The 25,128-nt window shown below is 41.1% G+C and overlaps 5 protein-coding genes across 10 annotated transcripts; 3 read left to right on the forward strand and 2 right to left on the reverse strand.

The window, feature by feature from the left end:
• The first annotated feature begins 474 nt into the window (after window positions 1-474).
• Window positions 475-2,997, forward strand: si:ch1073-416d2.3 (protein Z-dependent protease inhibitor). The gene is made up of 5 exons (XM_040136665.1): window positions 475-575; window positions 759-1,394; window positions 1,525-1,798; window positions 2,087-2,234; window positions 2,324-2,997. Exons 1-5 carry the CDS (start codon window positions 539-541, stop codon window positions 2,513-2,515), a joined length of 1,287 nt encoding a protein of 428 aa, XP_039992599.1. The 5' UTR covers window positions 475-538; the 3' UTR covers window positions 2,516-2,997.
• On the forward strand, window positions 2,998-9,499 carry ddx24 (DEAD (Asp-Glu-Ala-Asp) box helicase 24). Its single transcript, XM_040136658.1, has 9 exons — window positions 2,998-3,564; window positions 3,788-4,677; window positions 4,772-5,221; window positions 5,314-5,467; window positions 6,613-7,125; window positions 7,815-7,890; window positions 8,668-8,856; window positions 8,945-9,074; window positions 9,183-9,499. Exons 2-9 carry the CDS (start codon window positions 3,792-3,794, stop codon window positions 9,470-9,472), a joined length of 2,688 nt encoding a protein of 895 aa, XP_039992592.1. The 5' UTR covers window positions 2,998-3,564; window positions 3,788-3,791; the 3' UTR covers window positions 9,473-9,499.
• A 223-nt stretch (window positions 9,500-9,722) lies between these two features.
• LOC120795115 (ubiquitin thioesterase OTUB2-like) lies at window positions 9,723-11,946 on the reverse strand. 2 transcript variants are annotated; one of them, XM_040136671.1, is made up of 5 exons: window positions 11,827-11,946; window positions 11,441-11,559; window positions 11,244-11,328; window positions 10,111-10,302; window positions 9,723-9,948 (listed from the first exon to the last, which is right to left on the reverse strand). In XM_040136671.1, exons 1-5 carry the CDS (start codon window positions 11,830-11,832, stop codon window positions 9,742-9,744), a joined length of 609 nt encoding a protein of 202 aa, XP_039992605.1. In that variant the 5' UTR covers window positions 11,833-11,946; the 3' UTR covers window positions 9,723-9,741. The 2 variants fall into 2 exon arrangements, with proteins under 2 accessions (XP_039992605.1, XP_039992604.1); XM_040136670.1 differs by having other exon boundaries at window positions 11,669-11,946.
• LOC120795112 (ankyrin repeat and SOCS box protein 2-like) lies at window positions 10,218-25,071 on the forward strand. Of its 5 annotated transcripts, none has more exons than XM_040136662.1 (10): window positions 10,218-10,326; window positions 14,039-14,167; window positions 17,736-17,935; window positions 22,012-22,181; window positions 22,373-22,528; window positions 22,648-22,893; window positions 22,977-23,148; window positions 23,343-23,946; window positions 24,047-24,200; window positions 24,372-25,071. In XM_040136662.1, the coding sequence occupies exons 3-10, from the start codon at window positions 17,814-17,816 to the stop codon at window positions 24,500-24,502; spliced, it is 1,755 nt and encodes a 584-aa protein (XP_039992596.1). In that variant the 5' UTR covers window positions 10,218-10,326; window positions 14,039-14,167; window positions 17,736-17,813; the 3' UTR covers window positions 24,503-25,071. The 5 variants fall into 5 exon arrangements, with proteins under 5 accessions (XP_039992596.1, XP_039992597.1, XP_039992594.1 ...); XM_040136660.1 differs by lacking the exons at window positions 10,218-10,326; window positions 14,039-14,167 and adding exons at window positions 15,831-16,117; window positions 17,131-17,189 and having other exon boundaries at window positions 17,704-17,935; XM_040136663.1 differs by lacking the exon at window positions 10,218-10,326 and having other exon boundaries at window positions 14,029-14,167.
• si:ch1073-416d2.4 (coiled-coil domain-containing protein 42 homolog) lies at window positions 12,768-15,760 on the reverse strand. Its single transcript, XM_040136672.1, has 9 exons — window positions 15,481-15,760; window positions 15,337-15,382; window positions 14,779-14,955; window positions 14,479-14,636; window positions 14,298-14,380; window positions 14,000-14,172; window positions 13,808-13,918; window positions 13,595-13,711; window positions 12,768-13,495 (listed from the first exon to the last, which is right to left on the reverse strand). The coding sequence occupies exons 1-9, from the start codon at window positions 15,585-15,587 to the stop codon at window positions 13,313-13,315; spliced, it is 1,155 nt and encodes a 384-aa protein (XP_039992606.1). The 5' UTR covers window positions 15,588-15,760; the 3' UTR covers window positions 12,768-13,312.
• Window positions 25,072-25,128: the final 57 nt, after the last annotated feature.

Genomic DNA, 25,128 nt, shown 5'->3' on the forward strand with positions numbered 1-25,128 from the left:
GACTGACTGAGTGAGTGCTTGAGAATGTTTCCCAATTGGCCGTTGCTCTTTCAAAATGAATTGGTGAAATGGGGATTTATCAGACGAGGTCGTGGTAATAAAATGAGGATTTTAGCAGTGCAGAGCAGCAGCTTGGAAATGGTTCGGAGGTGACTGCCGGTTAACATGTAGTCTTAATGGGCCGCATTTCAATCACTATTTCATACTTCTTCCATTGTCTGATAACAGAAACAGAATACCATGTAAATGAGAACAGCTTTATGGGGAATTCGGCTGTATTAAAATACATGTGAGCACAGAGAGTAGGAGAAAAGCAAACAGAGAAAGAGGTCCAGCCATATACTAGGTTTTGACCTAGTTTTGTTATATTAATGTTAATGTGCAGTTATTGATGGTTCTTGTGACATCACATCTGCAAAAGAGGCCCTGAATGTTCAGTAAACAGCTCAGACTCATCTGGATCAACACAACAGGCGGTATGTCGTGGTTAATATATAACGCTCAGAGCACACTTGCACTTTGTTTCCCCAAATAATAGATGGCGATTTCAGACGCAGTCTTGCCCAAGCTGAATGGTACGTATGGCAGTAGGTTATTTTGGAAAAATGTATTTCAGTTACAATCACCATTTGGTGGTAACATATATGGAAAAATTAAGTTATTCGACAGATTTTTTTTGTAGATTGGTTAGTTATTGTGTCACTGTTCAGTTGTGCTTTTTTAACCTCTTTTGACATTTACATGTCTGCGTCTTTCAGCTCAATCACCCAAACCTTCCCAGACTGGAATTATGGTGGTACACAAAATGAAGATGGGATTTATTTTTATTCTAACCTACATGTGCTTCCTCACTCCTGCCCACCAAGCACAAATTCCAAGGGCCACCATCTCAGATCTCTCCTTCAAAAATATGGACTTTGCCATGAACCTTTACAAAAAAATATCCAGTTACCATGACAAGAACATCTTTTTCTCACCTCTGAGCATCTCTACCAGTTTTGCTGCTCTCCTAATGGCTTCTGACGGTGTCACACACGAGGAGTTACTCAAGGGTCTCAACCTGGAGCAGCTGGAGAGGGCTAACCAGCCAGAACTTATCCCAAAACTTTTCCAACTCCTTCATGAGAACATCACACAGAATGGATCCGTGAAAATGGACCAAAGCATGGCCCTCTTTATGCACCGTCAGTTTGAAGTAGAGAAGGAATTTGAAGACCACATCAAGACGTTTTTTGATACTGAGATCAAAACTGTGGACTTTGCAGATACAAAAGGGAGTATCAGGTTCATCAATGAGTACATCAAGCAAAAGACTGAGGACAAAGTGAGAGAGATGATTTCTAGCCTGGGTGCAGAGATCCAGCTCATGTTGATCAACACAATTTTCTTCCAGGGTAAGATGAATCACTTTTGTAAATTTTAGAACTTCCTATTGGGTCATTAATTACTCCGCATTGATCAGCTGTTGCGTTTTGATGACTGACCTGTAACCTATGCAATTAAACGGTATTATATCTTCCATAGGAGCCTGGCAGATACCTTTTAACCCCGAGACCAATTTAAGTGCACCCTTCTACATTGACAACTATAATGTTGTGCAAGTGCAAATGATGGTCAAGGAGGATAAGTTCTACATGATGGAAGATGTTTCTCTTGGAGCCAAAGTGCTGAAGCTACCGTATCGGGAAGGTGTTGCCATGCTTATCCTGCTACCCAACAAAAGCATCGATTACACTGTAATTGATGATGAGATCACTGCTGAGAAGTTCCTCAGCTGGGTCAGACGGCTGCAAAAAACGTAAGTGCGTAGATACTTACTATATGAAAAAATGTCATGTTTTACACCCACCTGTGAGGCAAATCTTTCTTTAGCTTTTATAGGACTTTATCATCCATATTCTCTTGTATTTTAGCTGGTATTGTGAAGGACTTTGTGATTTCTTCTCTAGAAAGGTGCTGTGATAAGCATCCAGCAACAAATGTGCAAATAATTACAAGATACAGTACATTATACATAATATCAAATACCTACAAAACAGATAACAAGTGAGTCTACTCAACATATTGAGCAATGTCTTCTTCACAGCAAACTGGAAGTCACCATGCCCAAATTCAAATTGGAACAGTCGTATTTCCTGCACAATCTTCTACCAGATATGGGCATGGCCAGTATTTTTAGTAATTCAGCCAATTTGACAAGGCTGAGTAAGGATGGAGGCGTCAAAGTGTCAGAGGTTGGTTTTCAATTTTGCCATGCTGTAACAACATTATTGCATATTCCAGACTGCAGATGATGACCTTTGTCTCTACTGTAAAATCACAGGTGCTGCACAAGGCTGTGATTGAGGTGGATGAGACAGGGACCATTGCAGCAGCTGCCACAATAGCTGGCATTACTCCATATTCCTTACCCAGGATTTTCCTCATCAACAGACCGTTTTTCTTCTTCATTTACCATGAAGACACAAACTGTCTGCTGTTCATGGGCAGGGTGATTGACCCCACCAAAAACTAGTAGTTCTGAAATGCTTACACATGACATTGTGTTTATTCAGGCTTCCAAAAGGCTTGATGGTTTGAAATGCTTGTTTTGGTCTGTTCTGTAAAACGCCATTTATATGAGATGAATATTAATAAAGACTTACATTGATGCGCCTTTCTTTGGGATTAAATCAATAACAAATCATTCCAACTCTCAAATGCTGATGTGTGTAAAGCTCAAACTAAATGAGAATCGTAGTGGGTACATAAATGAGACATCCACAGTAATACACAGTAATTTAAAAATAAATTACTTATGTAATTTTTAAAGGGTTTTAAAGTTGTAACTAATGACTTTATTAATGATTAATAAATCTTTTACTCATGCGTAATAGATAAGATAAGCAGAACAAGAAAGAGAACAATTTTTGGGTTGCCAGGATTTGAAAAATCTCTGGCTGGTATACAAATATGCAAATAAACTTGCCTTGCTTTGCCTTAGTGCCCCCCCCCCACCCCCCCAGTGGGGCAATGGATCTTCTCTACCTCAGATCTTCTGGAAAAGACCCTCACTATTGATTAACCCTGACATTTCACATTTGACATTTACCACTGCAGACTTACTATTATTGTAAAAACTCTTTATCAATGCCTTATTTATAACTGCATGCAGATGACTTACAAACTGTTGCTACTGGCTTACTAGAGAGTGAGAAATCCATGACTCTTTGTAATAACCTCAATACCATGTATACCTGCAGAAATTCTGGTTTATTCGCCCTCTATTAATGATTTATTATCATCTCTAACTGCAGACTCGAAGGCTTATTAGAAAGTAAGAAGAAATTGAATGTTAAGCATTAATAAATATTACTGACGATTTATAAACCCTTGGTAAAGGGTGACTTATGTGAAAATGTCACCAATATCAGTCAGGCTTAAATGAGATTGCACTGTCCCCGTTGTTCGACAAATAAAGTTTTTTTCAAACCACGTGACCAATTCTGTAATGGCTGCGCCCGCGTGTCGTGCGTGGTTGTCAACAGTTGTAATCATATTCTGATATTTCAAGAAAAAGCCAAGGTAAGACGTTTGCTTCCAGTGTCACTGCTTATAGTTGTTGTATCGTTGTCGATAATTTAGGTTTTTTACGAGTAACGTGTCACAGTTTCATAGACCTATGTGCACGCAGTCGCTCGATAACTTCAGATAAACGGTGAACCGTAGGATACACATGCGCGTTCAACAACTCTGCGGGAAGCAGTTCAACATCTTGGCGTAACGCGCCTGATTCATGTATTTGCAGGAAAATGAAGACAAAGAAGATGAAACCGCACCACAGGCGTCTGTCCACTGGGCTGCAGAAACAAGCCAAACGGAGCATCCACGTGAAAGGCAAATGGAAAGCCATAGAGCTTGATCCCAGTCTCTTCTCCGAGGAGGGCTTGGAGGGTCTGGTGTGCTTTGAGGAGCTGACAAATTACCGTCTGATAGACTCTGAAAAGGCTGCGGCCAAAGCAGCAAAAGAACTAAAAAAGGAGAAGAAGAGGAAGGTAAAGAAAAGAAAAGCCAGCGAGGAAGAGGAAGGTGGAGGGGATCCTGATGTGGCGAGCAAAGTGGGGGAGGAAACGGCTGAACCGGCCAAGAAAAAAGCCAAAAGGAAGAAGAAGAAAAAACAGCCAGCCGAGGAATCAGTGCAACAAGACAACGTTTCTACACAAGTGACAAAGAGGGATTTATCAGCTGCCAATGAGGTGGGAGGAGAAGATGAAACGGCAAAAGAAGACGCTTCAAAAGATTCAGCTATGGGCTCTGACCATAATGTCCAATCAGAAAGTGCAAAGAAGAGCAACAAAAAGAAGAAAAAGAAACAGAAGCAGCAGATAGAAAAGGATACAGAGAAACAATCGGGCGTGGAGCCTTCATCAGAACTTCAGGCTCTTGAAATAGAAAAACCCTCCCAAGACAAAGTGACAAAACCCCCTAAAAAGAAAGCAAAGAACTGGACAAATGCAGCACTTTCTGGCTCTAATGACAAAAATACTGATGTGGGTGCGTGGAAGGACCTGTTTGTTCCCTCTCCTGTGCTAGAGGCACTGAGCAGCCTTGGATTTGGTTCACCCACACCGATTCAAGCCCTGGCATTACCTCCAGCTATCAGGGATCGTATGGATATACTGGGGGCAGCTGAAACGGGTAAGATAAAATGTCTGTCACGCTTTACGTCAAAGCTTTTGTCCCATGTCAGTCCATTCCATATGTGAAGTTAATGTGAGCACTGTCATTGCAGGAAGTGGTAAGACACTGGCTTTTGGCATTCCCATGATCCATACCATCCTGGAGTGGAAAAAAGGCTCAGATAAGCCTGATGACAGCAGTGAACCTACCACAGAGGTGGAGAGTTTGTATTTACCTACCGTAAAGTCAGAAAACGCAGCTGAATCCGTAACAGAAGAGGACCAGGAGGAAAATGTGGAGGCTGGAGAAGAAGAGGACCAAGGTGTTGAGGATCAGGAGCAAGGTGACTCGGATGAACATGTCAGTGAGGATGATGAAGATGAAAAGCTTGGATGCGTTCGAGTACTCGAAAATGCAGGGCTTGACTTTGACCCCAATGCTGAAGCCGAGGAAAAACCTGCTGGTGGGCAGAGTCAGCCTCTGCTTGGACTGGTTCTCACTCCCACCAGGGAGCTGGCTGTTCAGGTGAAGCATCACATTGATGCTGTCGCAAAATTCACAGGTAAGTCACTTAACCTAGCGCTATGCTCGGGGGTCATCATCCCTTAACATTTCTACGAATGTAAAGATACTCAAGATATTACTGTACTGCAGATATCAAAACAGCGATAGTGGTAGGTGGAATGGCACAACAGAAACAGAGGAGGATGCTAAAGCGGAGGCCGGAGATCATTATTGCTACTCCAGGACGTCTGTGGGACTTAATCAAGGAGAGGCATCCACATCTGCTGAACCTCAGACAGCTCAGGTAAGTCACACTTTGCGCCTTTGTTTCTGTTTTACTCATGAGGTGTTGACGAAGGGCATTTTTGGCTTAGTTAAGGGCTTTCTCTTAAACATGGTAGGCTGGCTCGGCATGCATGCATTATTACAGCAACAGCCTGTTTACAGCTACAATGAAATATACATAAAATAATGTGGAGAGAGAACAGGCTCAGGTAAAGCAGTTAAAGGCAACTATAGGGTAATTATTGAGAATAATCTTTAAGTAACAGTAGAATAAGTATTCAAGAAGGGTTAAATCAAGGGCAACTGGACTTGGCTGTAGATACTTGAAGACATTTCACCTGTCATCCATGAGGCTTCTTCAGTTCAGAAATGAAGAAGCCTCTTGGATGAGAGGTGAAACAACCAAATCCAGTTGACCTTGATTCAACCCTTCTTTAATAACCTTGACCTGGATGACTGAGGATCTTCACAGAAAGTGGTACAAGTGTTTTATTTTTGACAGACGGGACAACTTTATTTTGAAAATAGTTAAGTCACAATAATCTTCACATCACTTTCTAAGCAGAGAGGCCACATTAACCAATTTCCAAATGCAGAGGACTACGCAGGATGTGATTGAAGGCTTCAATACTGTATATAGTTTGTTATATGCTCTATGATGATTGTCGCATGAATGGGCTTAACAGGAGCAGATCCAACATATCCACGCCATTGACTTTCTAACATCTCAGCGGTGGAATGTTAAATAAAGAGACCTAGCATAGACTGCATTCACATGAACCAGGTCAGAGTAGGAACTTGTATCTTCAGTAGTATCCTGACTTGGCAGCTCTGAATGCAGCCCTGCATTTACTTAAAGTAAACACCCACTGCTGACCAGTTGGTTGGATCACCTGTGCATCCGGCCGTTGCCTTGGTGGTATTCGTCTCCTTAAAGAATACTGCCAAGTCAGGAGAAAACCATAGACATGGATTAACACAGTGTATGTTTTATTTTGATCTCTTTTACGACAGAAAAAAAGCATGTTCAGAGATGAACCAAAGATCAACATAAGGGATGTTAGAAGTGTGATGATTATTTGTATGATACAGATCCAGAAGGAAGGCTCGTTTAAGTCTTCATGTATCTTTATTTTAACTACCTGGGGTTGTGTTATTCTGCAGGTGCCTGGTCATTGACGAAGCTGATCGCATGGTAGAAAGGGGCCACTTTGCAGAGCTGGAGAATCTGCTGGAGATGCTGAACACCGTGCACTTTAATCCCATGAGGCAAACCTTTGTGTTCTCTGCCACACTCACCATGGCTCACAGCCTGCCCAACCGCCTCCTGCAGAAGAAGAAGAAGAATTTGGACCAGAGGAACAAGCTGGAAATTCTTATGGAGAAAGTGGGGATCAAGTCCAAACCCAAAATCATCGACCTCACCAGGAAGGAGGCAACAGTGGAGACGCTGACTGAGACACGGATCCACTGTCAGAAAGAGGAGAAGGACTTCTACCTTTATTACTTCTTGCTCCAGTACCCTGGCCGCACCATGGTGTTTGCCAACAGCATAGACTGTATCAAGAGACTGAACTCCCTGCTGGTTATCTTGGACTGCACTCCACTGCCTCTACATGCCAACATGCACCAGAAACAACGCCTCAAAAACCTGGAAAGATTTGCTGAGAGGGAGAGGTGAGTGTTGCGCACACACACTTGCAGTAGCAGTCTGAACTTGTTTGCCTTAGGTTGACTTCATCCAGTAATTGTGTGCCTATGATGAAATATAAAAACCTGTTAGCTGAAACTAGAGATTTAAGGGTTTAATCTGCACCTGGATTTTGTTTCACGAGTAATTCAATCCGTGAGAGTTTTATCATAATGCATATGTACAGATTATGTTCAGTAATGTACAAGTTTGCAATTACAGTAGTTTTGCAAATGAATCCCCCTAATTCCCGCAAGAATCAATGAGTTTCAAGATTTTTTTATTTATTTTTTTACATTTAAAGGGCTTATATTCAGAGGACAAGCGTAGTTTCATACAGGAGTTTTATTCACTTCTTAATGAGGAGAATGTTATCTTGGCAAATTCTCACTTGGAAAAAAATACACTTACCTAGTTAAATGGATTAAAATTAATTAAAGTTGAAAAGAATATCATTAAACACATTGAGACGTAGCTCCATTTGGTAACTTTAAGTCCAATTTGTTTTTACCAACTTTTGTCATGAGCAGTAGCAGTGAGTAGTAGTTAATAAGTAATCTCCGAATAATCAAGCCAAAACTCAAACCCAAAAAGAAATGCAATATTTCTGTCTCAGACACTGAACTCAACCTTTAATTCCATGCTTTACTGAACTGACTCTGGATTTCAACCACAGTTGTGTTCTGCTGACTACTGATGTAGCTGCAAGAGGACTGGATATCCCCGATGTTCAACATGTTATTCACTACCAGGTAAGCTTTCTGACAGCTCTCCAGAGCAATTGCTTCCTCTGACTGTGTGCTAGTTCCTCAAATTTGGTTTTGTGTTCAAAATACATGAGCATTGTTACCAACTAACTGTAAAACTAACCACCATACAACCCTGAGCCACAGTGCAGGAGACTTTTACCGTCAGTCTGAATTTTGGTTACCAACTGATAGGAAAATGAGAATAAAACTATTCCTGTTTTAACATAATTTTTAATTTATTGTCTTAAAATTGAAGAGTGAAAAAAGACCGCTGCACGTCGTCACACGTCATTTATGCCTCCGTGCCAGCAACAGCCATGGACGGAGGCATTATGTTTTTCGGGTTGTCCGTTCATCCCATACTTCTGAACACAATGTGTCGGGAATGCCTGGAGGGAATTTCATTACATCTGGTATAAACCGCCCCTTGGCCTCAAGGATGAAATTGTTAGAAGTCGTTGGTCAAAGGTCAAAGAACAACACTTTTGGCCATAACTTAAGAGTTCATACACTAATTATGACAAAAGACACTTAATAACGTATATTAATTTCCTTCAAAGTCTTCACTAAATATATTATGAGTCTGCACAGACATGAATGTAAAGTGACAACCACAAGGTGGTAATTCTAGTTTGTTTAAAGAATACGGCGTTCTGTTAAGTGCAGTAGTGTAATAGAGGCTGATCTAGTTGTTACACTGCCACTTGTGTTTAGAGAGAGCCCTACTGTAACTGATACCTGATGTAATTATTTTTAATGTTGTTGTCCTCTGTGCGTCAGGTTCCTAGGACATCTGAGACTTACGTCCATCGGAGTGGCAGAACCGCAAGAGCCACTAAAGAGGGTCTGAGTTTGCTGATAATAGGCCCAGACGACATGATGAACTTCAGAAAGATTTACAAGACTCTTGGAAAGGATGAGGAGCTTCCAATGTTCCCCATAGAGACCAAATGCATGGAAGCAATTAAGGTGAGATCCACTGGCATTAGGTCCTGTCTTTTTGTGATGTTAAAGAGATTTTATTTGATTGTTTACCATTGAGTGTTTCCCTCCACAGGAGAGAGTAAACTTGGCCAGGAAGATAGAAAAGATTGAGTTCCACAACAGCAGGGAGAAGCAGCACAACTCCTGGTTCAGACAAGCAGCAGAGGCTCTTGAGGTGGACCTGGATGATGATCTTTTGCTTGGTAAGAACAACATAACTATACCGGGGACAAAAAAAACTCTTGTAACCTGTTAGGTCTACTGAAAAATGTTCAAATACAGACAACTGAAGATGCAATGTATGTCCACAGGCAGAGCAAGGGATGAGGGGGCTGACAGAGAGCAGCAGAAGATTGTAAAGGAGATGAAAAAGCATTTGAAGCGTTTGATCTCCCAGCCCGTGTTCAAGAATGTGATAAAGACCAAGTACCCCACTCAAATGGGAAAGCTCTCCCTGCCTCACATGCCTCGCGCAGGGATGGAAACTGCCCTAACCAGGGTTTCAATACAGGAGAAGAAACAGAAGTTAAAGAAAAGTGTTCCACCACAGCGGAAGAAACAGAAGCAGAAGCAGAAGAAGGAAAAGCAGCAGCAGCAGTGACAAGTTAATGGAAATGTGTATTTTAAAAGTCCATCTTTGACAGGATCTATGCAATTGCTGATTATATAAATGCAATTTTTAACATTCGTTTTTGTTAATTCAAATACTTATTGCACAATGTGCAATAATTGTATTACGAGATGTTGCTGAATCTGTACACGGCAAGATTTTATAAAAATCTGTTTTCACAAGTGTCTTAAAGCGTAGTTGGGATTTATTCAACCAAAGTTAATATTCCTGAGTTGAGAAAAGTTCTGGTGCATCACTGGTCAGGGCTGAGGTCGTGGGTAGAGAATGTTATAATGCGACGTTTGGTAGAGGAGGTGCAGAGAGGGTTCAGCACCCTCTGGAATGATGTGGTGTGCCAACTGCTGTTCGTCACCCTCCACAGAGACGATATGTATGCAGACGTCCAGGGACTCCGACAGAGCCAGGATGTCCACGTGATCACACTCCATCGCCATAGCCTCCACTTCCTGAATGAAGAGAACACAGATGTTACCAAACAGTTCTGATTCCTTGACTTATCCTTCGTATTTAAAAAAAAAAAAAAAACAACAAAACTAAAACTAAAAAAAACTTGACAGTAACAGATTATCTTCTGTTTTTTCACTAGATGGCAGCAACAGTTTACTAACCTGATGACAGTATGTGTGTAGATTGGGTGCCTCCACAAAGTTGCAGAAGAAGTCTGCATGGTTTTGCAGGTGTGCTGAAGTGAGCAGCCTGAGATACTGCACCACACTGTCAGAGGTGGTCTGCTCATTGAAGAGCCTGAGCAGCGTGTCTTCCTGCTCATCAGCTTGGCACTGCTCCACAACGTTTACAGCCTTCCAGAAGACCGAAACAATCAGGTAGTTCCCACAAATTGGTTTCTTAAAAAACACTTTATATTCCTGGTACTAAAAGAGAGGCTGGACTACTTTTAATAAGCACAGAAGTCTTAATAGCAGACTAATTATTCCTCTCCAAGACCATATTAATAGATATGTGCTATCATGTAAGGATTTCTATCAGTGTCAATGAAGAATTGGTGAAAATTAACTGAACCCTTCACAATGTCACAGCAAGTCCAATTGTTTTTGACTTGCAGTATTTACACCTAGTAAGTCATTACCAAGCAGAGGGCCGTTTGCTTCCCTCAACACATAGTTCAATAACAGGCACATTATTTAATGGTCTTATGTTATTTTGGTATTTTTGTATACATGATCACACAAAATCCACAGGGAAGTGTGAACTGACTGAATATATAATGAAATTAAGTTCAAGTAAAGTTTTCCGTCTGGAAAATAGCTTGTGAATGAGATTGTGCTATGAAGCTGACTGATTTCAGAGTTCCAACAATCAATTCTGAACCTGAAAGAAACACTTATCTGAGTAATGAGTAGATTGTTTGTTTGTTTTTACACCTATATTCATTTCTATTAAATGTGTGTTATGTCAGACACATTACACATTGTGGGGAAAAGGTAAATGACTACACGGACTTTAGGGCCCAAACTGGAATGAAGAAGGTCCTATGCCACAAATTGAACAGTTTTTTTTTTTTTTTTTTTTTAAATCTGCTACTGGTTTTGTACCTCACTTTGGCCTGTTACCTGAAATACAATCATTTCTAAATGGTCTCCACATGTAAATGTACATTTGTTGCTTCCGCCTGAGTACAATTACCATTTATTTTGATGAGGGAGAAGAACAGCTCTTTTCAGCTCAAGAATGATGACTTACGTGTGAAAGAAATGGTGGGATTGTAAAAGGAATTATTTACTGTGTTCAGGTGGTGCTTGAAGGAGCTCTCATCAAATCCCGCAGAGGACAAAACTTTGCCGCTTTGAATAATTTTGTCCTTGAATCTGTAAGTAAAAGCAGTGAGACAGGGCCCTTTTATTCACCTACATGATGTGGTATTTCATCAGCACCCTCGCATTCTAGGTGGCTTTAGCTAGGGCAACGACGATGACTGACCTCTGCAGAGCCCTGGCATTGTGCAGGACTGACTCCATGTGTGCGAAGCAGAAGGCTCTGTAGAAGCAGTTCCCATCCCCGCGCACTTTTCTCACGGAGGAGAACTGGCTGCTCAGATCCTGACAAAGGAGAAGAAGTGTGGTTACGATGCGGCCGGACCCTTTGGGTCGAGGGGGTCGACTGTGACCCACCTGCAGTGCACCACCCCGGCCCAGCTGAATAGCCTACTTTCTTTTTGGCCTCCGCCGCTGGCTCGGGAAAGAGCGAAGAAATGTCTTCGGTGCATGACACAAGGCTGCCGGACTCCATCTGTCGCGGAGCTAAACGGCCTCACTATTTGCGAGACCAAACGGCAGTTTAAAGGGGCGACTGGCCGAACGACGTACCTTCATATTTCGACAACATGGAAACAATGCGAGAAAGCGCAATTAGAGTTTAGCAAGATTCCGTGCGTCAAAGCCCGTTTGTCAAAGCACTGTTGCAATTTTATTTCCATTTTTCTGAAAACCGGATATTTGCGGGTACCACGTGCTCGCGTTAAAGCGACAGTACAGCATTGTTTTAAGGTTTGAGTCACGTCCTCGGGAAATTGCCCGAAAAAATAGAGTCACCTGTGTCGGCCTCGCTCTTTCCATTACTGTCCACAGGCAGCCATCAACAGTGATGGAAGAAGTACTCGGATCCTAAAGTAGAATTAGAAATACTTCAGTGTTAATAAATAATAATAATAATAATAATACTCTTTAACTCTGTTACAAGGGAAATCATCCTCTTGCTTAAGTAGAGAGGCATCAAAATAAAAGTAGTCACAATTCCAAATGACCCCTTTCATCGCATTTATATGTAACACAGAATTGGATTCTAATGATTGATGCATTAATGTGTAAATCCTCAAGTATAGTACATCAAAATTGTCCTTAGGTACAATACTTGAGTAAATGTACTTAGTTACTTTTCACCACTGGTCATCAATAAGTGGGTATTGGCCAGATGGTCTGAAGGTTAGGGGGTGAGACAGTCCATGAGAGGGGTCCTTCCTTTTAATTGAGATACAGCTAAACAGACAAAGCACGCCACGGAGACAGGAGGTACACACCAACCAACCAAAATCTTCACTGGAATGTGGACCCATAACCGGGCAGCCCAGATTTCTAACTAATCCTTATGAATGACTCCAGGGGAGTATCAGCATTGCAACATAACTGGCGATCACTGTCTGCAATACACGGCTGTTAGAAAACCTGTATGTACAACATTGTCTGACAACATGAAGCAGGCCATTGAAAAGTCAGCAAATCCAGATTCTTTCTGCTACACTATTTTTCCACTATTTAATAAATAAAATGTATATTATCACAGACAGTCCATACCATATGTATAATCTAAATCTAGGAAAATTGCATACATACCATTGCATACACGGTTTTGATGACTGTGACTTCCTGTCTGACAGCATCATTTGATGAACATTTTATTTTAAAATACAACAATGACTACATTCCAGAGATAAACATTTACAAAGTTCTGATACTCGAGTACACTTCATCACCTTATTTTCAACATGGATATGAAATTTTAAGTACAAAATTTATGCATAGCCTTTTGCATGTAGAGCTTCAAACAACGAAACTCTGTTACACAAACTTAAAGAAATTTAAGAGTCACACCGATCTTAAATGTTGACAAAAAAATCTTAACACATGGGTCATTTACTAGCTTTTTCCAGAGATTTTTACTGCATATCACATCATCTTATGTAGGTTTCTTAGTTATGTTCTACATTTGAAAAGAAAAGAACTACTTTTTCCCAAAAATGAACTTTCATGCGTTTAACAAATGTAGATTACCATGATATGTTGTAAAAGGTCTACATCAACCCATTGTCTCACTCCTTCTACTGACTTTACTTGAACTTTTGTGTGTTTTACTGCGGATGCTTTTCATTGATCCCCTCTCTCTTTTGTCTGTCAAAGCTGTTCTGCTTGTCAATGCAGACCCAGACTCCATCAGTCTCCTCGCTCTCTTCTCCGTGTCTGCCTTGTCCAGAATGTATTCCTGAAATCAAACTCTTGGTTAGTCAAAAGTCAGGTAAACTACGTAAGCAATGTAAATTATACAAGAGCTAATAACCAAACTCATTCCTGGGAATATTACCTTCACCATCTCCATCTTTGTCAATACGTTCATGTTTCCTAGAGGTCCATATGTTGGTATATAACACTGCTCTGCGAGGTCGTTGATGGCCATAAGAAAGCTTCCCACTTCCTCAACCTCGGAGATAATGCACATATGACAATATTTCTATCCGAAACTCCCAACTGTAAAGTAGCTAAGGGTTATTTCCAACTCATAATCTCAAGGATATACCTTCTCTCTGGACAGGCCTTGCTCCATCAGCAGGTTAACCTCTGCCTGCTTGTTCCTCTCTTTGAGGGTTTCTAACTCACTCTGGAGTTCAGACAGTTCTTTGTTGGCCATCTACAACGGCCATAAAAACGTCATTCAAGCACTGTCAAATGAAGAAATGTTGCACTGAATATCTTATTGTGTAAGTCTGACCAGTTTCTTCATGCTGTGCTCCTGCTTCATGGTCTGCAGTTGTCGCTGGCCCTCCTCCACCTCCTCCTCCAGGCGTCCCAAACGTTGCAGCAGCTCCTGGTTGGTGATGGACAGGGTCTCATGACGCCGAATGATGGGCATAACCAAAGATTCAGACCCATTATCAAGGTAAGCTGAAAAAGATTGTGCAGTTTCGTCCATGTTATTGCCAGCCTTTAAGTAACTCATTAGGATAAACGGAACAAGTTCATGTAAAAGTTCACCCATGGAGGGCAATAAAAGTCAGTCTTTGACTTACTGCTGGGGAGAAAATCTAGTGTTTTTATCAAGTAGTCCTCATAGATTTTGTATTTTGCCATTCTGTCTTTTAAAACTTGCTGCCTGTGAATTGAGATATGGTCAAACTGAGGTAAAAAAAAAAAAAAGAAGTGACTTAATGAGCAATATCCCCACATCAAGGCTTGGTTTAAAATCCTCACCTAACCTGAAGTTGTTCCAGCTGTTCTGTCAGATCTTCTATCTCTCTCAGCTTCAAAATGTTCTGCTCCCGTGCAGCTTCATACTTATTCAGCGCTCTACATCGCTTCACTTCATTTTCAGCCACAAACTTCTCAAATTTGATCGCCCTCTCTTTAGTCTGGGTGAAAATACAAACCTCAGGGGCATTAGTGTTGGAACAGTGTTATTTTGACTGTCAGGTTGCATCAGTGACTTATCTACTCCGATATTACACTTGAATTCAAGTAGGTTTAGGAGCACACATTGAGGTTCCAACTCACATGCTGTTGTTTAATCTCAAGTTCAGACTTTCTCTGTGCTAGAGCCTCCACACAGCTCTCAAACTCTTGCCGTTTGAGTGCAAGTAGTTTGTCCACCTCGTCCAACTCAGCCCGTTTCTTCAAAACCAGGGTCTTTTGCAAAGTGTTCACTCCTGCCTCAAGGACTCTACCAGGAGTCTATAAATATAAAGCATAGCCAACCTAAGCAGTGAAACTCTTCCAATGTGTTAAAATAAGCAAGCAAACTTTATTTATGTAGAGCTTTTTAAAAGAGGTAGAAGAAAGGGGAGAAGAGATGGAGAGAAAAGAGAGACAGAGATAACAATATATGAAAAACAAATCACAGAATAAAAGATATAAAATCAAGAGACCGCCAGAGAAAACATAAAGGTTCAAGGAGGTTTTTTTTTTACTAAAATAACTGAAAAAAGCCTCTATATAACATAACTCAAAAATCTTAAAAATCATTACTGTGAGCACAATATAATTTCTGCATTTTTCGTGAATGCATATGTTGACAATTGTTATCCTTATTTACTCGTCATTATTCAGTCTTACCTCTGTTACAACAGGTATGTGATTGACATCTTTCTCCTCTCCGTGTCTGTGGAGACAACTGACGGTCAAAACGTTTTATGACTTGGTTTCAAAGAGAGAGGTAGTTGACATGCTGCCCGCTGCATAACCGAGGAACGGGCCTACCTGGTGTCTTCCGACTGTGTGACGAAAACGTTTCTTATTCTGTTTTCCACCTTGAGTTTCAGACGGGGATCTCTGCTATCTACGACAGGGAGAGGAGAAGTCGCCATGTTTTCGCAAATCTACCGGGCAGGAATCCTTCTGAGCAGACACGTCCTGCAGTTATTCCGCGTTCAGACGATCAGAGGAACGATCGAGGGGTCTTTCCCGGACGTTTTCCTGGATTTGTGTCGCGGTTGCCTGGGAACCGCCGGCGAGACCAAGGGGAATGCGCCGGGATCGTTTCTCCGTTGTCACGGCAACTGCCGCGGTGGCGGTTCCGTGTTACTGGCTGAATGGCATAGACTTTGTATAAAAAAAAAAGCTGAATGGGGGGCATAGAGATGAGATCGCTAGGACTGAGAGGAGGAGGACACGAAGAGCGCTCACTCCGTCTAATGGCCGCGAAACGCCCAGAGTCCAGAAAGAGGGACTGCTGGCTCTGAGGTCTCGGGGAGGCTCGGGGTGCGCTGCTATCAACTCTGTGAAGAGCCCATGGAGTCAAAGGGCTGTACACGCGGAGCATCCCGACCGATGTAGACTCCGTGTAGCCACAGTCTGAGGCCTCAGCACATGGCTTCACACCAGACGTTTAAATTCAGTAAGACCGAGAGGACAGATACTGACAGTAACACTGCAAGTAACTGTATATATCAAAGGTCCACTCCAGACACAGCAGGATAGCCTATATAAAATAGCCAGCTCTGAATAATAGTTTGTGGTTTTTCCACAAAAAAATGTAATTACCATGTTAAAAATGAATTAATGAATATTTAGTGTATTATCGCTCATCTGAGAAGTTTAACTACCAGACCCTTATTTGCACTGAAAAGTTCATTTTCAGTGTGTGCGCACTGAAAGTTTCAAGTTTGCACATCACACTTGTGCAATTTGCATATTGAAGCATGATTGTTTGCCCAACTGGTTTCCATGTCATAAAATCATTCATGTGCGCATGCATCAGATGTGTAATGAGACACCTTCCTTCCTCAGCAGATTAATGTGAAAACAGAATTCTGGCGTTAAGTGCCAATATTGATAAGGGCTGCACGTCCTTTAGCTTTTCCTAGTTTACAGAGCGAGGGCGACTGTTTATGCAGACTCACTGACAAGGCGTACTGACACAGTTCCATGGAGCACAGCCAATGCTAACGATATTAATTACAACCGTGCTTTTCATACTATGACCAGTCAGAATGTCTGCTGTGAAAAAGGCTCATTCAAGGCTCCTGGTATAATGCATGACAAGTGCTTGGTGGTCTTTTTACAGCAGTACTTGTGATTAAAGTATCAGACATTTTTCACAACATAGTTAAATAAACAAGTTTGTCTTAGCTAAAATGTGGGGCTACTCAGAAATTCAGAAACAGCTACAGAGCTATGCTGGTCCACTTCCTCTACCTGTAAATAGATACACCAAAGCACTAATATGTGTCACATCCGTTTTAAATTCAGGAAGCTTTTTCACAGACACTTATGAAGAAGTGATTATGAAACCAAAATCAGCTTTCATTGTTATGTTGCTACTTAAAGCAGATTTTCCACACTTCATCATGTCACAGTAAGAGCTGATACAACAGAGAATTGTAAGAAAGTGCTATTCTTGTTATAAAGGTGAATCAACACATTTGTAAAACATTGCTGTGAATGAAGACCAGGAGCATTGTCATATGGTGAGTTGAAGTCTTTGAAATATGTCTGAAGCTTTAAAGAAAGTTTTTGAAACATCAGTTTTGTGTGTGTGTCGGTGTGTGCATTTCATCTTTGTTTAAAAATATAGTGAAAAAACTGTATTTTCTTAGTCCATTTATCATAGTCATAGTTGAGTAATTAAACTGTAACTCCAGCTTTATGTGTTATTCTAATCCCATATTTCTGCTGCATAACTCACTGTAACACTGCACACGACCTCACAACAGTGTTGCCTCTGGAGCAGCAGAATCAAGTTGAACCAAACACAGTTGAACATGCCCTTAAAAGGCATCTATCCTCAAAGCCTGAACTGCTGCTCTCTGTTGTCCTCTGGTGCAAATTTAGGTCTTTCAGACTGGCTTGGTCTCTTATTCATACAGTATGACTATACAGCATGTGTGTATAATGCTGTAAATGTTGATGTACTATCTTTTTTTTTTTTTTTTTTTTTGCAAACCAATTTTTCCAGTTGCTGCCATTAATTTTCTGACTTAGGTTTTCTCATCCTTCGATTACTGGATCATCAGCATCATCCCCGGTCTGTGAAGAAGACAGCAGCATACTGTTGAATATCGGGGTCCTCAGACTACACAGCAACCCCTGTGATGCTTGCAGTCAGCAGATCCAGGTCTCTTTACCAGAGACTAAACAATGATATCAAAGACAGGCTGGCTCTCTACTCCTTGAGTCTTCACACTACATCCAACACAACAGTGAACTTGCTCAGGTGAGGAAAAGTGATATTACTTAGTTCCACAGTATTTTATAAAGATGTACTGTATTACATTACATTGTATACTATGCCCATGCCCATGAGATTTTCTTTTGAAAATGCCTTTAATAAAGCAATTACTGAATAGATCTAAATATAAATAACATTTTTAAACTAGTATATTGGTGAGGTTAAAAATCCTATGCTTATTCATACTGTATTTAATTTTATATAAAGTTATTAATTACTTTTTTGTGCATGGCATTTCTGAAATGCCATGGTGATGGATCACCATAATTAATTAACTGTCAAAAGAAAACTGAAAACACTTTTAAAGGAAAACAAAAGAAAAGAAAAAAGTTTTGTCTGTGCTGAATATTTGAAGTAGAAACCTTTGTGATAACATTTACATATTGTTTTTGTTGTTCATTGGCACTCAGTACAGTATTTCTTCATGGTTAACTCCCTAAAAAAGGTCCCTAAAAAAGTTTAGTGAACATATACTTGGAGGTGAAAGGTGACAAAATGATATGACTATTATTGTTTTTTTTTATTTGAGCCAGTGTTGTACAAGTTTTATACCTAGAACTTTAAGAATAAACACCTAAAGAAAGCATTAACTAAAAGAAAAACACCACAGCCGTAATACTTGTTTGTCTAGAACTGAGAGTGTGTAGCGGCTGTTACTTTCTATACCTGTAGGAGGTGCCATTGAAATGTTTATATTGTTTCTGCATGTCTAAAATGCTGCTGTTATTACTTGAATTTCCTGTAGATGCCACAGGTTGGCATATGGTTTGTCAGTCACAAAAAACACAGTTATGTGGAGAATCTGCAGCCCGTTAAATGTAAATTAGTGAGTAAGTTACAAGCCACTTTGAGGTGCTTGGCATCTAATGAGAGAAGGTCAAAACCTAGCATATCGCTGAACCAACCTTTATTTGTTTACTACTCTCCTACTCTCTGTGCTCACATATACAGTATTTTAATACAGCCGAATTCCCCCTAAACCTGTTCTAATTTACGTGTTCTTCTGTTTCTGTTGTCAGACAATGGAACAAGTATGAAATAGTGATTGAAATGTGGCCCATTAAGACTACATGTTAACCGGCAGTCACTTCCTAGCCATTTCCAAGCTGCTGCTCTGTCTGATTTTATAACCGCGAACTCATCTGATAAAATCACCACACACATAAGTTAAGACAACGGCTGTGCTGTGAATTCGCCAATATTTACTTGTAAAATGATCACTCGGAGAGAAAGTCAAAAGAAAAGTTGCTAATGAAGTGTAAAAAGTCAGTAAATAAGCAACAAAGGTGCTTAGTTGGCAAGACTGCCTGTAAATGCCCCCCTGATGATGTAATACAAACTGTTCACGTCAGTTCATTTTGAAAGAGCAGTGGCCAACGGGGAAACTCCAACACTTGGCTAGCCAACCAATGGTGTAACTTTATCACGCAGTCAGTCAGTCATAGACCTTCGCATTTCTAGGGCTGGCCTATCGGTTGCAGTCCAGCCAAAAATGTTAGACACATGAAGCTTATGGGCTCTGCCCAGAGGTGTGTTACTTTTGAGAAATGTAATTTACAGATTTTCTCCATTTACGTTATTAAGCAGCATTTTTGGTCAAGCATCAAATCAGATATCAGATCATATTTAGTATTAACTCTTTTACTCTGAATTTGTCAAATATTAGCAAGCTAACATTAGTTTTGTCAGTTAGTTCAGTCTGTGTAACACTCACACCTGGCAGTTACTGGGTATAAATACTTAATAATAATCACTACTTAAGAACTAGCCTGTGCTGTGACACCAATTTTAATTTATTGATGCATAAATCTCTACTTAGTAATAATTTCATAACTATAGGCCAAGTTTGAACTTACAATCGCCCGAGGAGTAATTTACTTTCTACAAATAGAGCTACAAGTATTACTAAGCCCTCCAAGTTAAACAACCATATATTCCATTTGTACCTACCCTTTGATAATACCCATAGGAGTGTCTCCTATGGTCATGCTTATGGTTAAAAGACACAACTATCGATTTTCAAACCCCAACCTCCTCCTCCTAACATGGACTTTGTTGCCCTTTATACTACGTCACCTAATTTCCTCCTTTTCTCCCATCAATAATTACTACAGCCAGTAGACGTTACCTGACAGTAAAACGTAGCTATGGGTCATAAAAAGCTGCTTGCTTAGATGATATATGAGGTTGTTTTTTACGAGAGGAAAGCCTCCAAATTAGATATGGTGGGTTCAGGCTGATTGTCAGATATTTTCTGTTTTGATGCAAAACCAAAATTGAATTAAATGGAAATAAAATGTACATAGTTTTAACAGCCTCTAGATCAGGTCCGGCACCAGGATGAAATGACTGAGAGGCAGTTAAAAATGTAAAGGGGGCAAATTTTCTAAATAGTAAAACAGTAGGTTATCATCCTGCTATGCCTATTTCTGTATTTTTTGATCCTGTGGGTTGCAGTATAGTGGCATTTTGCCAAGATACAAATATCTCCCTGCCTTGGGGATGTGGGCCCATTCTTACCTCGCTTGCCACCAGGGCAACATCTTCTGTGGCTGTTAGAGCTATTTATTAGATTTGAACCTCACATGCCGTGAGGTTCAAATCTAATAAATAAATCTCTTGACAACACACAACAAACAGTGATGTCCATGGTTCTGAAATACTGCTATGTTTCAGAACCATGTTTGAATGCTGTTTGTGCAGTGGGAAAAGAGGCTGGGTCAGATAAAAAGCTTCAAATATTTTATGGGGGAAAACTTATAGGTGTTTCATTACTGTCGTCTCTATGACACTTGTATCTCAGCCAATATTTCTGTTGTTTTTGCTATTTTTTTCTATAGGATACATAAAACTTAAACCTGGGGGGCAGAAAATACAACTGAGGGAGCAATGCCCTTTCTTGCCCCCTCTTGGCACCGGGTGCACTCTAGATCATCAATCTAGAAAAATCAATCTAAAAAAATCAATCAATTGGTCAGTAAGTTTTACAAACTTTTTTGATGGCCTGTCGAAATTTCCAAAGAGGGTGGCAGTGGGGGGGCTTAGAGTCATTACCTCTGTATTTCTAAAAACCTTAACTACAGCCCTGGCTACAGTCTATTTGATTATAGGATTTTTCAGCTCCTTCCTCTCTTAGCAAAAATGACGGACTGATAAGAGTAAGATTCATATAACAGTCCTTCTGGACAGGTAGAATACAGGGCTACAGTGATGCATTTAAAAGTGAGAAAGTGAGCAGTGACTCCTGAACTGTAGAGTTTCAATAGTTTATTTTCTATAGCAGCCATTGTGAGCCCTTGTTTTGTGTTTGTATCTGGCAATATTCTTATTCACCCAAATCCCCCTTTAGGATTAGTGCTTTTTATTACCTGGTTGTTTAATTTGGAAACCAGCCAGTGAAATAAAGCCTACACGCAAAGACAGACATCTCGGCTTAGACTGCATTATCTTCAGTGCGGTTTGCCTTATCTCTGGATGTCCGAGTCTCTTGACATATAAGGATAAAGCCGTCACCCTGCAGCCTGACAATACGGTCCCAAAATAATCTGAGAGAGCACAGCTGAGCCCCGCTCAGCGCTGCACGCTGCCGCGCCGCCTCCACCACCTCCACCACCGCGCCGTGTGATTAAACTGTGCTCTGAAATTTACCACCAGTAATGACGAAATTCTGCTATTCTGAATACTTATCTCAGTTCCATAATGCTGGAAATAAATGTAATAATGTCCTGGCGCGACTGCGAGGAGACAGGGGGGGAGGAGACAGTCAGAGCGACGTAACGTCGGAGCCGGAGTGAGTCTTTCGTTATTGCGGGCTGTTTGACACGGAGGCGGCATGTGTGTGTGTTGGGGGTCTTTGTGTGCAGCTGAGCTCTTCTGTGTAAATGGAGAACAGTATGAGCAAGTCGTTTTTATTCTTGTCCGTGGTGGCATTAAAACTACAGCCCTGAAAAACTGCTGATGTCTGTCTAGAATTACACTGACTGAATTTAAGTGCAAGTCAATTAAAGTGTCGTGTGTGTGTGTGTGTGTGTGTGTGTGTGTTTTTTTTGTCTCCTCTCAAGGGATGTTGACCCGGTGGTCTTTGCCATTAGGAGAGGGGATATGGAGGCTGTTAATGATCTGGCAACATCCGCCCCTCACAGCCTGCTGATGGAGAACAAAGAGGGGTGGATACCTTTGCATGATGCTGCCTACTGTGGACAGGCTGAGTGCCTGAAGACCCTACTGAGGGGTATGACACTTAAAGCATTATTGATGGTCCCAACCAGTGCATTTGTTCACAATTTGGGCTTAGTGTCACAGTGTAAGAAGGGAACACATAGATATGTTCGAAGAGGTGTTTTGGTGCATTGTTTGCATATTCTCAAAACGCTAAATGAGTCAACCACCTGGTTTTGGTGATAAGTATATTTTCTGCTCCAGTCCATCCAGGTTCAGTAGACAAACGTACCTTGCAGGAGCAGACGGCCTTGCTGCTTGCTGTGTCTTGTGAACATTTGTCATGTGTGCGGCGCCTTCTGGAGGCTGGCGCTGACCCCGACATCAGCAGCAAGAACAAAGAAACCCCTTTGTACAAAGGTACAGCTGTGAAACCAATTGTATACAACAGAACTATTTGGGGAAAAAACAACTATGGATAACCATATATCAGCCACGTATTGGGTAGAAATGACTCTGTTTCTTATCTGTCTGTGTAGCATGTGAGTTGGAGAATGTGGACATGGTGAGCCTCATTCTCTCTTATGGGGCCACTGTGAACCAGCGGTGTGGTCAGGGCTGGACAGCCCTCCATGAGGCTGTTTCTAGGAACAACACAGAGATCTGTGAGATACTAATAAGAGCTGGGGCTGCAATCAATCCAGCTAATACCTACAGTATCACACCGCTCACTGTAGCAGCTCAGCAAGGACAGACGAAGGCACTGTGTTACCTGATTGGAAAAGGTACTTTTCTGCACAAAATTATCCTACTTTTCACGTTTCTGATCGCCATTTGAAGGATATAAAGGAAGAATGCTTTTCTGTAGGTGCAGATGTGAACATGCAGACGTGTGATGGCATTACAGCCCTGCATGAGGCCAGTAAAAATGGCCACAAGGAAGTCGTAGCAGTGCTGTTGACTAAAAATGCAGACGCCAACAAACCCACTAACTCAGGACTGCTGCCTCTGCATATTGCTGCCCAGTATGGCCACCACGAGTAAGTTGAGTTATTATAACTTGTTAATTAAGTATTATTAAAAAAGAAAACATTAGTCAAGATGTAATGTTTGTACTAAGATAAAAGATTTGTGGTTATAATGCACTGTAGAGTGGCTTTTGTAAATGGTGTTACGATAAGAGTTATAGAAACTCCTTGGTATTTTTTATTACCATTCTCACTTGTGTGTTCAGGATTGTGTCCCTGCTTGTCTCAGTGACAAGTCGAGCCAGGCTCCGGCACAGTTGGATCAGCCCCCTCCACCTGGCAGCACAGCACGACAGACACACTGTGGCAGCTGTGCTTCTGAAGACAGGTGCAGATGTAAACCCCACACTGGCCCACAGTCACTCCATCCAGTATGCTGATCGACGCGCCACAGCCCTCTACTTCGCTGTTGCCAACGGCAGCGCCAAGACGGCAGAGGTGCTGCTGAACGCTGGCGCTAGTGTAAGCCTGGACCCAGTCAGTCCTCTGCTAATGGCTGTACGTCAGGGCTGCGTCAGCACTGTGTCTCTACTGCTGGAGAAGGGGGCCGATGTCAACGTCAAAATCCCATCTTATGCCACTACGTTCCCTGCTGTTATTGCACTTTGCATGAATAATCTGCCCCTACTCAAATGCCTTTTGGACAATGGCTGTGATGCATTCTCCTGCTTTACCTGTACATACGGCAGTGCCCCTCACCCATATTCAGGAGGATCCAATACAAGAACTGTTGGCAGCAATGGATCCGTTTTACAGAATGACAACATGCTCCCTTTAAACTGCTGTGAGACAACAGAGAGGGCAACACAGGTGTGAAAAACAAGCAAAGACATGGTCATGGATTTAACAATAACTGAAAGGTGTATGTTCTTTTTAAGTAATCAAGCTTTTTTCTGAATTTCTTCTTCAGTTCTGCGAGTGGATCTCATCATCAGTTATGTGTAAATGGGCAGGACCGATCATAGACTTGCTGCTGGAGCATGTTGGTCATGTTCAGCTGTGCAGCAAGCTCACTGAACTACTGGACAGTCGAGAAGAATGGCTCGCCGTTAAGAGGAAGTCATGTGAGTATCAGACAAAATCTTATCATTTACTTACTTCCTCATATATCTCTTCATGCAAACATGTCTCTGTCATTCTCTTTCTCTTTCACTTCCTCACATGTGCATACAACACGTATGTGTTCTTCAAATATGCAAGTGACAGTGCTCTTTATCTTTCCTTTTTGTACACAGTGTCGCCTCGTCCACTGCTGCACCTTTGCAGATTGAGGATTCGGATCCAAATGGGGAGACACAGACTGAAATCTCTCACATGTCTACCCCTGCCAGACAGAGTGATCCAATACCTGAGCCTGGCTGACTGACTTTAAGATGAACTTCAAGCAAAATATGCATCAGAGATGTGACTAAATGTATCTCTTTGTGATTCTTTTTTTAGTTGCATCTCATGTCTTGAAACTGTACATGGTCGTCTCAAATCAATTCTCTATGTATAAAATATGTATTTATAGCATATGTAACGTGACAATAACTTTCTTTAATCTGTCCTTTAGAATGTTTTTTTTCACAGAAACCTTCAGTGAGAGGTAAAAATGATCTAATGCCCAAGGGATTTCTTGAGGGAAGTTGAATCATTTATTTAAAAATAAAAAGCATTGTCTCAAATGTGCCTATCAAACATTGCTTTGACAAACAAAAAGCAATCTATGTCCCACATTCTATTCTCATATTTGAAAGAGGAAACTAAAAGAGGATGTTTTCATTCATTTGCATGGCTTCTTCCTACCTTTAAAAAGAACAGTATCTGTAGAAACCTAAAAGTAGAAACCTTTTAACTTACTGTCAATTAGACTGGTATGAAATCAGACCGGTATGAAAGTGAGGCTGATGACGTTTTTCTGCAAGTGCAATTTAGTCCTTTAGATTTAAACAATAAAAATAGATGAAACATTCCAATAAGTGCTTGAGAAAGTGTCTTGTGTTTAAATGC

The sequence above is a fragment of the Xiphias gladius genome, chromosome 10 (assembly GCF_016859285.1).
Source record: "Xiphias gladius isolate SHS-SW01 ecotype Sanya breed wild chromosome 10, ASM1685928v1, whole genome shotgun sequence".
Taxonomy (NCBI): domain Eukaryota; kingdom Metazoa; phylum Chordata; class Actinopteri; order Istiophoriformes; family Xiphiidae; genus Xiphias; species Xiphias gladius.